This window comes from Stegostoma tigrinum, chromosome 29, assembly GCF_030684315.1.
Source record: "Stegostoma tigrinum isolate sSteTig4 chromosome 29, sSteTig4.hap1, whole genome shotgun sequence".
Lineage (NCBI taxonomy): Eukaryota > Metazoa > Chordata > Chondrichthyes > Orectolobiformes > Stegostomatidae > Stegostoma > Stegostoma tigrinum.
Genome location: NC_081382.1, coordinates 43,783,189 through 43,796,160, shown reverse-complemented (window position 1 = coordinate 43,796,160; position 12,972 = coordinate 43,783,189). Strand labels below are relative to the sequence as shown.

At 56.6% G+C, this 12,972-nt stretch overlaps 2 protein-coding genes across 6 annotated transcripts in view; one reads left to right on the top strand and one right to left on the bottom strand.

The window, feature by feature from the left end:
- rexo4 (REX4 homolog, 3'-5' exonuclease) overlaps window positions 1-12,972 on the top strand; it is a 202,371-nt gene that overhangs the window by 68,469 nt on the left and 120,930 nt on the right. The gene's annotated exons all lie outside the window — the stretch shown is intronic.
- The window catches only part of adamts13 (ADAM metallopeptidase with thrombospondin type 1 motif, 13), a 119,741-nt gene that overhangs the window by 24,330 nt on the left and 82,439 nt on the right, over window positions 1-12,972 (bottom strand). For both annotated transcript variants that reach the window (XM_059638322.1, XM_059638323.1), the window contains exon 24: window positions 382-511. In XM_059638322.1, coding sequence (XP_059494305.1) covers window positions 382-511 — 130 coding nt within the window. The remainder of the gene's footprint in view (window positions 1-381; window positions 512-12,972) is intronic.

Here is a 12,972-nt window from a genome sequence, read left to right as displayed (position 1 = left end):
AAGGAATGGCGATATATTTCCAAGTCTGGACAGTGAGTGGCTGGGAGGGGAACTTGCAACGGTGTTCCATTGTAACTGCTGCCCATGTTCTTCTAGATGGAAGCAGTCGTGGGTTTGGAAGGTGCTGTCTAAGGAGTCTTAGTGATCTGGGAAGACTAAACTCCCATGTAAACCCGGATTAGGTGAGGAAGGCACTTTTCTGTCCCAGCACGGTCAGTGATGAACTAGATTGGATTTAGAGCAATCAGAGTCCCATGATCACTTTTCCTGATACTCACATTTTTGTTGCCTGGGAATGTTTGATGTGGCAGTATGAAGGGAGTGAGGCCTTGCTAAGTGAGCAGTAACAGTATCAATTGGCAATGCCATACTATGGCTTACCAGGGAGGACAGGCTTGAAGATTGCACTGCATGAAGCGTATATGAGGCTGGAAGGTCTGGTGGCAAAGTTCCTGCTGTGCTTCCTCCCTGGTCTCAGGGTTGGCACACACATACCTGACATCAAGCACTCCTGTGGATAAATAACAGCTGTTAGTATAACTTCTAATCAGCCCAAAAGGCTACTGACCTGGAAAGCTGCCATTTGTACAGAGACAATGGGAACTACAGATGCTGGAGAATCCAAGATAACAAAGTGTGAAGCTGGATGAACACAGCAGGCCAAGCAGCATCTCAGGAGCACAAAAGCTGATATTTCGGGCCTAGCCGCTTCATCAGATCTGATGAAGGGGCTAGGCCCGAAACGTCAGCTTTTGTGCTCCTGAGATGCTGCTTGGCCTGCTGTGTTCACCCAGCTTCACACTTTGTTATCTGCCATTTGTACAACTAGTTTTGTCTTGGGTAAGGAGTCTGTGCCTCGCTAGTATTGGGAGGGATGAACTCTAAGACTGTACTCAGCTGCTTGGCCTCAGAGATGTTGCAGATGGACCTGGTGGCAGTGAACAAAGGGTGAGCAGGAGGCCATTCAGCTTCTCCACAGTTCAATGAGATCACCAAAGAATTAAGGATTTTCAATCAGCTGGGGAAGAGAGCAAGAATTTGGGGCTTGTTTTACAATTAGATAATGGTGAGGTCATCATAAGGGCATCCTGGTCCTCTGGGAAACCGATGGTTACACTTCTCTGGCCCAGAGTGATTTGTGTCAACAGCATTGTGGGGAATGAAAGTCACATTTACATGCAGTCTGGGTAAGGATGCCTGGTTTCTACCACCTGTTGGATGTGTTTGACAATGTGGCAGCTTTGTGGTTATTTTCAGAGCTGCCACAGTCTACGGTGAGTGCAGTGGCTTGGATTTTCCACCAGGATAATACACTGGTGGTAACAGTGATCCAATTTAGAAATGACCCCACCATCGCATCATGGGGGCACAGTGGTAATATCACTGGGCTAAAAATCCACAATCCCAAACACCATGGCAGATGGTGAAATTTGAATTCAGTAAAATCTGTAATGAAAAAAATGGTGACCATGTAAATAATACCAATTGACATAAAAGTACTTCTGGTTCATTAATAACATTAAGGGAAGAGAAGGCCATCCTTATCCGATCTGGACCATATGTGACTCCAGACCCACAGTGATGTGGTTGACACTTAAATGCCCAGGAAATCAGGGCTGAGAAATAAGTGATGGCCTAATCAGCCATAATCACATCCCATGAATGAGGATGAACTAAAACTACAGCACTCAAACTGCTGTGGAAGAGTTGAACAGTTGATACAATCCAGTCCAATTAAAGGAGGAGATAGTAGGAACTACAGATGCTGAAGAACCTGAGATAACAAGGTGTAGAGCTGGATGAACACAGCAGGCCAAGCAGCATCAGAGGAGCACAAAAGCTGATGTTTCAGGTCTAGTCTCGAAACATCAGCCTTCCTGCTCCTCTGATGCTGCTTGGCCTGCTGTGTTCATCCAGATCTACACCTTGTTATCTCAATTAAAGGAGCAGTTCTCTTGAATGGCCCTGTCATTAGATGCACTGTTTGCTAGAGGACTGAGGCACTAGATGAGAGACATTGCAGGAAAATTCTGGGTTTGGACGAAGTTAACTGATAAACCTGTGCATCTCTGGATCAGTGTCCCCGACTCCATTGTGGTCAGTCCTCAGTGACTCCTGCTAAGTGTCAGCACATGTGTCAGGCTGGGTTGGACTTGGTGTGATGCCATCCTGGTCCAATATCTGTCACACATACTTGAGGGCTCAAGCACGAAGTTGGACATTTGCCTACAATGTCCTTTTTAACTCCGTCTACTCCTCCCTTCTGCTGAAAAGCTTGTCGCCCTGTTCTAATATTTCCTTCTGTCAGATTAAGATTACATTCCTATGAAGCATCTTGGGAGGTTTTACGACATTAAAGGCACTATTTAATGTTGATGTTGTTGTTGAGATTGACAAGAAACTGTCTCCGGTGAGTGTCCTCCTTGAAGAAGGGGATGGTGGGGGAATGGGGTGGTGGGGGAAGGGGGTGGTGGGGGAATGGGGTGGTGGGGGAAGGGGGTGGTGGGGGAATGGGGTGGTGGGGGAAGGGGGTGGTGGGGGAAGGGGGTGGTGGGGGAATGGGGCAGTGGGGGAAGGGGGTGGTGGGGGAAGGGAATGTTGGGGGAATGGGGCAGTGGGGGAAGGGGGTGGTGGGGGAAGGGAATGTTGGGGGAATGGGGCAGTGGGGGAAGGGGGTGGTGGGGGAAGGGAATGTTGGGGGAATGGGGCAGTGGGGGAAGGGGGTGGTGGGGGAAGGGAATGGTGGGGGAATGAGACGGTGAGGGAAGCGGATGGTGGGCAATGGGATGGTGGGGGAAGGGGATGGTGGGGAAATGGGGCGGTGAGGGAAGGGGATGGTGGGGCAAGGGAATGGTAGGGGGAGGGGGCGGTGGGGGAAGGGGAATGGGGCAGTGGGGGTAGGAGATGGTGGGAAATGGGGTGGTGAGGGAAGGGGGCCGTGGAGTAAGGGGGTGGTGGGGGTAGGGGGCCGTGGGGGAATACGGCAGTGGGGTAAGGGGAAGGTGGGGAATGGGGCAGTGGGGGAAGGGGGTGGCAGTGGAAGGGGATGGTGGGGGAAGGGGATGGCTTTGGGAATGGGTCTGGAGATAATGGGATGGGGAAGGGATCAGGATGGGGAAAGTGGTGAGGGTTGGGGTGAGATAATGAGGGTGGGGGACAGATAGTGAGGGTGGGAGAGACAGTGATGGTGGGGGAGGTGGTGAGGGGGGAGATAGTGAGGGAGGAGGTAGTGAGGGGGAGATAGTGAGGGGGAGATAGTGAGGGGGGAGATAGTGAGGGGGAGATAGTGAGGGGGGAGATAGTGAGGGGGAGGTAGTGAGGGGGGAGATAGTGAGGGGGAGGTAGTGAGGGGGAGGTAGTGAGGGGGAGGTAGTGAGGGGGGAGATAGTGACGGGCGGAGATAGTGAGGGGGAGATAGTGAGGGGGAGATAGTGAGGGGGAGATAGTGAGGGGGGAGATAGTGACGGGCGGAGATAGTGAGGGGGAGATAGTGAGGGGGAGATAGTGAGGGGGAGGTAGTGAGGGGGAGGTAGTGAGGGGGAGATAGTGAGGGGGAGATAGTGAGGGGTGGAGATAGTGAGGGGGAGATAGTGAGGGGGAGGTAGTGAGGGGGAGGTAGTGAGGGGGAGATAGCGAGGGGGAGATAGTGAGGGGGAGATAGTGAGGGGGAGATAGTGAGGGGGGAGATAGTGAGGGGCGGAGACAGTGTGGGGGAGATAGTGAGGGGGGAGATAGTGAGGGGGGAGATAGTGAGGGGGCGATAGTGAGGGGCGGAGACAGTGAGGGTGAGATAGTGAGGGGGGAGATAGTGAGGGGGAGATAGTGAGGGGGGAGATACTGAGGGGTGGAGACAGTGAGGGGGAGATAGTGAGGGGGGGAGACAGTGAGGGGGAGATAGTGAGGGGGAGATAGTGAGGGGGGAGATAGTGAGGGGAGATAGTGAGGGGGAGATAGTGAGGGGTGGAGATAGTGAGCGGGAGATAGTGAGGGGCCGAGATATTGAGTGGGGAGATAGTGAGGGGCGGAGATAGTGAGGGGGAGGTAGTGAGGGGGAGATAGTGAAGGGGAGATAGTGAGGGGGAGATAGTGAGGGGCAGAGATAGTGAGGGGGAGATAGTGAGGGGGGAGATACTGAGGGGCGGAGACAGTGAGGGGGAGATAGTGAAGGGGAGATAGTGAGGGGGAGATAGTGAGGGGAGACAGTGAGGGGGAGATAGTGAGGGGGGAGATAGTGAGGGGGAGATAGTGAGGGGGGAGATAGTGAGGGGGGAGATAGTGAGGGGGAGATAGTGAGGGGGGAGATAGTGAGGGGGGAGATAGTGAGGGGGAGATAGTGAGGGGGGAGATAGTGAGGGGGAGATAGTGAGGGGGAGATAGTGAGGGGGACGATAGTGAGGGGGACGATAGTGAGGGGGAGATAGTGAGGGGCGGAGATAGTGACGGGGAGATAGTGAGGGGGAGATAGTGAGGGGCGGAGATAGTGAGGGAGAGATAGTGAGGGGGACGATAGTGAGGGGGACGATAGTGAGGGGGAGATAGTGAGGGGCGGAGATAGTGAGGGGGGAGATAGTGAGGGGGAGATAGTGAGGGGCGGAGATAGTGAGGGGGAGATAGTGAGGGGAGATAGTGAGGGGGAGATAGTGAGGGGCGGAGATAGTGAGGGGGAGATAGTGAGGGGGAGATAGTGAGGGGGAGATAGTGAGGGGTGGAGATAGTGAGGGGGAGATAGTGAGGGAGAGATAGTGAGGGGGAGATAGTGAGGGGAGATAGTGAGGGGGAGATAGTGAGGGCCGGAGACAGTGAGGGGGAGATAGTGAGGGGGAGATAGTGAGGGGGGAGATAGTGAGGGGTGGCGATAGTGAGGGGGTTAGATAGTGAGGGGGGAGATAGTGAGGGGGGAGATAGTGAGGGGGAGATAGTGAGGGGGAGATAGTGAGGGGCGGAGATAGTGAGGGGGAGATAGTGAGGGGGAGATAGTGAGGGGCGGAGATAGTGAGGGGGAGATAGTGAGGGGGAGATAGTGAGGGGAAGATAGTGAGGGGGAGATAGTGAGGGGGAGATAGTGAGGGGAAGATAGTGAGGGGGAGATAGTGAGGGGGAGATAGTGAGGGGAAGATAGTGAGGGGGAGATAGTGAGGGGGAGGATAGTGAGGGGCGGAGATAGTGAGGGGGAGATAGTGAGGGGCGGAGATAGTGAGGGGGAGATAGTGAGGGGGGAGATAGTGAGGGGGAGATACTGAGGGGAGATAGTGAGGGGGGAGATAGTGAGGGGCGGAGATAGTGAGGGGGAGATACTGAGGGGAGATAGTGAGGGGGAGATAGTGAGGGGGAGGATAGTGAGGGGGAGGATAGTGAGCGGAGATAGTGAGGGGGAGATAGTGAGGGGCGGAGATAGTGAGGGGGAGATAGTGAGGCGGGAGATAGTGAGGGGGAAGATAGTGAGGGGAGATAGTGAGGGGGAGATAGTGAGGGGGAGATAGTGAGGGGGAAGATAGTGAGGGGAGATAGTGAGGGGGAGATAGTGAGGGGGAGATAGTGAGGGGGAAGATAGTGAGGGGAGATAGTGAGGGGGAGATAGTGAGGGGCGGAGATAGTGAGGGGAGATAGTGAGGGGGGAGATAGTGAGGGGCGGAGATAGTGAGGGGGGAGATAGTGAGGGGGAGATAGTGAGGGGCGGAGACAGTGAGGGGGAGGATAGTGAGGGGGAGATAGTGAGGGGCGGAGGTAGTGAGGGGAGATAGTGAGGGTGAGATAGTGAGGGGCAGAGATGGTGAGGGGGAGATAGTGAGGGGGAGATAGTGAGGGGGGAGATAGTGAGGGGGAGAGAGTGAGCGGGAGATAGTGAGGGGGGAGATAGTGAGGGGGAGGTAGTGAGGGGCGGAGATAGTGAGGGGGAGATAGTGAGGGGGAGGTAGTGAGGGGCGGAGATAGTGAGGGGGGAGATAGTGAGGGGGAGATAGTGAGGGGGAGATACTGAGGGGGGAGATAGTGAGGGGCGGAGATAGTGAGGGGGAGAGAGTGAGGGGGAGATAGTGAGGGGGGAGATAGTGAGGGGGAGATAGTGAGGGGGGAGATAGTGAGGGGCGGAGACAGTGAGAGGGAGATAGTGAGGGGGAGATAGTGAGGGGGAGATAGTGAGGGGGAGATAGTGAGGGGTGGAGATAGTGAGGGGGAGATAGTGAGGGGGAGATAGTGAGGGGAGATAGTGAGGGGGGAGATAGTGAGGGGCGGAGATAGTGAGAGGGAGATAGTGAGGGGGAGATACTGAGGGGTGGAGATAGTGAGGGGGAGATAGTGAGGGGGAGATAGTGAGGGGGAGATAGTGAGGGGAGATAGTGAGGGGGAGATAGTGAGGGGCGGAGACAGTGAGGGGGAGATAGTGAGGGGGAGATAGTGAGGGGGGAGATAGTGAGGGGTGGCGATAGTGAGGGGGGAGATAGTGAGGGGGGAGATAGTGAGGGGGGAGATAGTGAGGGGGAGATAGTGAGGGGGAGATAGTGAGGGGCGGAGATAGTGAGGGGGAGATAGTGAGGGGGAGATAGTGAGGGGCGGAGATAGTGAGGGGGAGATAGTGAGGGGGAGATAGTGAGGGGAAGATAGTGAGGGGGAGATAGTGAGGGGGAGATAGTGAGGGGGAGATAGTGAGGGGAAGATAGTGAGGGGGAGATAGTGAGGGGGAGATAGTGAGGGGGAGATAGTGAGGGGAAGATAGTGAGGGGGAGATAGTGAGGGGGAGGATAGTGAGGGGCGGAGATAGTGAGGGGGAGATAGTGAGGGGCGGAGATAGTGAGGGGGGAGATAGTGAGGGGGAGATAGTGAGGGGGAGATACTGAGGGGGGAGATAGTGAGGGGGAGATAGTGAGGGGGAGATAGTGAGGGGAGATAGTGAGGGGGGAGATAGTGAGGGGCGGAGATAGTGAGGGGGAGATAGTGAGGGGGAGATAGTGAGGGGGAGATACTGAGGGGGGAGATAGTGAGGGGGAGATAGTGAGGGGGGAGATAGTGAGGGGCGGAGACAGTGAGAGGGAGATAGTGAGGGGGAGATAGTGAGGGGGAGATAGTGAGGGGGAGATAGTGAGGGGTGGAGATAGTGAGGGGGAGATAGTGAGGGGGAGATAGTGAGGGGAGATAGTGAGGGGGGAGATAGTGAGGGGCGGAGATAGTGAGGGGGAGATAGTGAGGGGGAGATGGTGAGGGGGAGATAGTGAGGGGTGGAGATAGTGAGGGGGAGATAGTGAGGGAGAGATAGTGAGGGGGAGATAGTGAGGGGAGATAGTGAGGGGGAGATAGTGAGGGGCGGAGACAGTGAGGGGGAGATAGTGAGGGGGAGATAGTGAGGGGGGAGATAGTGAGGGGTGGCGATAGTGAGGGAGTTAGATAGTGAGGGGGAGATAGTGAGGGGGGAGATAGTGAGGGGGAGATAGTGAGGGGGAGATAGTGAGGGGCGGAGATAGTGAGGGGGAGATAGTGAGGGGGAGATAGTGAGGGGCGGAGATAGTGAGGGGGAGATAGTGAGGGGGAGATAGTGAGGGGGAGATAGTGAGGGGGAGATAGTGAGGGGGAGGATAGTGAGGGGCGGAGATAGTGAGGGGGAGATAGTGAGGGGCGGAGATAGTGAGGGGGAGATAGTGAGGGGGGAGATAGTGAGGGGGAGATACTGAGGGGAGATAGTGAGGGGGGAGATAGTGAGGGGCGGAGATAGTGAGGGGGAGATACTGAGGGGAGATAGTGAGGGGGAGATAGTGAGGGGGAGGATAGTGAGGGGGAGGATAGTGAGCGGAGATAGTGAGGGGGAGATAGTGAGGGGCGGAGATAGTGAGGGGGAGATAGTGAGGCGGGAGATAGTGAGGGGGAAGATAGTGAGGGGAGATAGTGAGGGGGAGATAGTGAGGGGGAGATAGTGAGGGGGAAGATAGTGAGGGGAGATAGTGAGGGGGAGATAGTGAGGGGGAGATAGTGAGGGGGAAGATAGTGAGGGGAGATAGTGAGGGGGAGATAGTGAGGGGCGGAGATAGTGAGGGGAGATAGTGAGGGGGGAGATAGCGAGGGGCGGAGATAGTGAGGGGGGAGATAGTGAGGGGGAGATAGTGAGGGGCGGAGACAGTGAGGGGGAGGATAGTGAGGGGGAGATAGTGAGGGGCGGAGGTAGTGAGGGGAGATAGTGAGGGTGAGATAGTGAGGGGCAGAGATGGTGAGGGGAAGATAGTGAGGGGGAGATAGTGAGGGGGAGATAGTGAGGGGGAGAGAGTGAGCGGGAGATAGTGAGGGGGGAGATAGTGAGGGGGAGGTAGTGAGGGGCGGAGATAGTGAGGGGGAGATAGTGAGGGGGAGGTAGTGAGGGGCGGAGATAGTGAGGGGGGAGATAGTGAGGGGGAGATAGTGAGGGGGAGATACTGAGGGGGGAGATAGTGAGGGGCGGAGATAGTGAGGGGGGAGATAGTGAGGGGGAGAGAGTGAGGGGGAGATAGTGAGGGGGGAGATAGTGAGGGGGAGATAGTGAGGGGGGAGATAGTGAGGGGCGGAGACAGTGAGAGGGAGATAGTGAGGGGGAGATAGTGAGGGGGAGATAGTGAGGGGGAGATAGTGAGGGGTGGAGATAGTGAGGGGGAGATAGTGAGGGGGAGATAGTGAGGGGAGATAGTGAGGGGGGAGATAGTGAGGGGCGGAGATAGTGAGGGGGAGATAGTGAGGGGGAGATAGTGAGGGGGAGATACTGAGGGGTGGAGATAGTGAGGGGGAGATAGTGAGGGGGAGATAGTGAGGGGGAGATAGTGAGGGGAGATAGTGAGGGGGAGATAGTGAGGGGCGGAGACAGTGAGGGGGAGATAGTGAGGGGGAGATAGTGAGGGGGGAGATAGTGAGGGGTGGCGATAGTGAGGGGGGAGATAGTGAGGGGGGAGATAGTGAGGGGGGAGATAGTGAGGGGGAGATAGTGAGGGGGAGATAGTGAGGGGCGGAGATAGTGAGGGGGAGATAGTGAGGGGGAGATAGTGAGGGGCGGAGATAGTGAGGGGGAGATAGTGAGGGGAAGATAGTGAGGGGGAGATAGTGAGGGGGAGATAGTGAGGGGGAGATAGTGAGGGGAAGATAGTGAGGGGGAGGATAGTGAGGGGCGGAGATAGTGAGGGGGAGATAGTGAGGGGCGGAGATAGTGAGGGGGAGATAGTGAGGGGGGAGATAGTGAGGGGGAGATACTGAGGGGAGATAGTGAGGGGGGAGATAGTGAGGGGCGGAGATAGTGAGGGGGAGATAGTGAGGGGGAGATACTGAGGGGAGATAGTGAGGGGGAGATAGTGAGGGGGAGGATAGTGAGGGGGAGGATAGTGAGGGGAGATAGTGAGGGGGAGATAGTGAGGGGCGGAGATAGTGAGGGGGAGATAGTGAGGCGGGAGATAGTGAGGGGGAAGATAGTGAGGGGAGATAGTGAGGGGGAGATAGTGAGGGGGAGATAGTGAGGGGGAAGAGAGTGAGGGGAGATAGTGAGGGGGAGATAGTGAGGGGGAGATAGTGAGGGGGAAGATAGTGAGGGGAGATAGTGAGGGGGAGATAGTGAGGGGCGGAGATAGTGAGGGGAGATAGTGAGGGGGGAGATAGTGAGGGGCGGAGATAGTGAGGGGGGAGATAGTGAGGGGGAGATAGTGAGGGGCGGAGACAGTGAGGGGGAGGATAGTGAGGGGGAGATAGTGAGGGGCGGAGGTAGTGAGGGGAGATAGTGAGGGTGAGATAGTGAGGGGCAGAGATGGTGAGGGGGAGATAGTGAGGGGGAGGTAGTGAGGGGGAGATAGTGAGGGGGAGAGAGTGAGCGGGAGATAGTGAGGGGGGAGATAGTGAGGGGGAGGTAGTGAGGGGCGGAGATAGTGAGGGGGAGATAGTGAGGGGGAGGTAGTGAGGGGCGGAGATAGTGAGGGGGGAGATAGTGAGGGGGAGATAGTGAGGGGGAGATACTGAGGGGGGAGATAGTGAGGGGCGGAGATAGTGAGGGGGGAGATAGTGAGGGGGAGAGAGTGAGGGGGAGATAGTGAGGGGGGAGATAGTGAGGGGGAGATAGTGAGGGGGGAGATAGTGAGGGGCGGAGACAGTGAGAGGGAGATAGTGAGGGGGAGATAGTGAGGGGGAGATAGTGAGGGGGAGATAGTGAGGGGTGGAGATAGTGAGGGGGAGATAGTGAGGGGGAGATAGTGAGGGGAGATAGTGAGGGGGGAGATAGTGAGGGGCGGAGATAGTGAGGGGGAGATAGTGAGGGGGAGATAGTGAGGGGGAGATACTGAGGGGTGGAGATAGTGAGGGGGAGATAGTGAGGGGGAGATAGTGAGGGGGAGATAGTGAGGGGAGATAGTGAGGGGGAGATAGTGAGGGGCGGAGACAGTGAGGGGGAGATAGTGAGGGGGAGATAGTGAGGGGGGAGATAGTGAGGGGTGGCGATAGTGAGGGGGGAGATAGTGAGGGGGGAGATAGTGAGGGGGGAGATAGTGAGGGGGAGATAGTGAGGGGGAGATAGTGAGGGGCGGAGATAGTGAGGGGGAGATAGTGAGGGGGAGATAGTGAGGGGCGGAGATAGTGAGGGGGAGATAGTGAGGGGAAGATAGTGAGGGGGAGATAGTGAGGGGGAGATAGTGAGGGGGAGATAGTGAGGGGAAGATAGTGAGGGGGAGGATAGTGAGGGGCGGAGATAGTGAGGGGGAGATAGTGAGGGGCGGAGATAGTGAGGGGGAGATAGTGAGGGGGGAGATAGTGAGGGGGAGATACTGAGGGGAGATAGTGAGGGGGGAGATAGTGAGGGGCGGAGATAGTGAGGGGGAGATAGTGAGGGGGAGATACTGAGGGGAGATAGTGAGGGGGAGATAGTGAGGGGGAGGATAGTGAGGGGGAGGATAGTGAGGGGAGATAGTGAGGGGGAGATAGTGAGGGGCGGAGATAGTGAGGGGGAGATAGTGAGGCGGGAGATAGTGAGGGGGAAGATAGTGAGGGGAGATAGTGAGGGGGAGATAGTGAGGGGGAGATAGTGAGGGGGAAGAGAGTGAGGGGAGATAGTGAGGGGGAGATAGTGAGGGGGAGATAGTGAGGGGGAAGATAGTGAGGGGAGATAGTGAGGGGGAGATAGTGAGGGGCGGAGATAGTGAGGGGAGATAGTGAGGGGGGAGATAGTGAGGGGCGGAGATAGTGAGGGGGGAGATAGTGAGGGGGAGATAGTGAGGGGCGGAGACAGTGAGGGGGAGGATAGTGAGGGGGAGATAGTGAGGGGCGGAGGTAGTGAGGGGAGATAGTGAGGGTGAGATAGTGAGGGGCAGAGATGGTGAGGGGGAGATAGTGAGGGGGAGGTAGTGAGGGGGAGATAGTGAGGGGGAGAGAGTGAGCGGGAGATAGTGAGGGGGGAGATAGTGAGGGGGAGGTAGTGAGGGGCGGAGATAGTGAGGGGGAGATAGTGAGGGGGAGGTAGTGAGGGGCGGAGATAGTGAGGGGGGAGATAGTGAGGGGGAGATAGTGAGGGGGAGATACTGAGGGGGGAGATAGTGAGGGGCGGAGATAGTGAGGGGGGAGATAGTGAGGGGGAGAGAGTGAGGGGGAGATAGTGAGGGGGGAGATAGTGAGGGGGAGATAGTGAGGGGGGAGATAGTGAGGGGCGGAGACAGTGTGAGGGAGATAGTGAGGGGGAGATAGTGAGGGGGAGATAGTGAGGGGGAGATACTGAGGGGTGGAGATAGTGAGGGGGAGATAGTGAGGGGGAGATAGTGAGGGGGAGATAGTGAGGGGAGATAGTGAGGGGGAGATAGTGAGGGGCGGAGACAGTGAGGGGGAGATAGTGAGGGGGAGATAGTGAGGGGGGAGATAGTGAGGGGTGGCGATAGTGAGGGGGGAGATAGTGAGGGGGGAGATAGTGAGGGGGAGATAGTGAGGGGCGGAGATAGTGAGGGGGAGATAGTGAGGGGGAGATAGTGAGGGGCGGAGATAGTGAGGGGGAGATAGTGAGGGGGAGATAGTGAGGGGGAGATAGTGAGGGGAAGATAGTGAGGGGGAGATAGTGAGGGGGAGATAGTGAGGGGGAGATAGTGAGGGGAAGATAGTGAGGGGGAGATAGTGAGGGGGAGATAGTGAGGGGGAGATAGTGAGGGGAAGATAGTGAGGGGGAGATAGTGAGGGGGAGGATAGTGAGGGGCGGAGATAGTGAGGGGGAGATAGTGAGGGGCGGAGATAGTGAGGGGGAGATAGTGAGGGGGGAGATAGTGAGGGGGAGATACTGAGGGGAGATAGTGAGGGGGGAGATAGTGAGGGGCGGAGATAGTGAGGGGGAGATAGTGAGGGGGAGATACTGAGGGGAGATAGTGAGGGGGAGATAGTGAGGGGGAGGATAGTGAGGGGGAGGATAGTGAGGGGAGATAGTGAGGGGGAGATAGTGAGGGGGAAGATAGTGAGGGGAGATAGTGAGGGGGAGATAGTGAGGGGCGGAGATAGTGAGGGGAGATAGTGAGGGGGGAGATAGTGAGGGGCGGAGATAGTGAGGGGGGAGATAGTGAGGGGGAGATAGTGAGGGGCGGAGACAGTGAGGGGGAGGATAGTGAGGGGGAGATAGTGAGGGGCGGAGGTAGTGAGGGGAGATAGTGAGGGTGAGATAGTGAGGGGCAGAGATGGTGAGGGGGAGATAGTGAGGGGGAGATAGTGAGGGGGAGATAGTGAGGGGGAGAGAGTGAGCGGGAGATAGTGAGGGGGGAGATAGTGAGGGGGAGGTAGTGAGGGGGGAGATAGTGAGGGGGAGGTAGTGAGGGGGGATTTAGTGAGGGGGAGGTAGTGAGTGGGAGATAGTGAGGGGGGAGATAGTGAGGGGGGAGGTAGTGAGGGGGGAGATAGTGAGGGGGAGATAGTGAGTGGGGAGATAGTGACGGGGGAGATAGTGAGGGGGAGGTAGTGAGGGGGAGATAGTGAGGGGGAAGATAGTGAGGGGGGAGATAGTGAGGGGGAGGTAGTGAGGGGGAGATA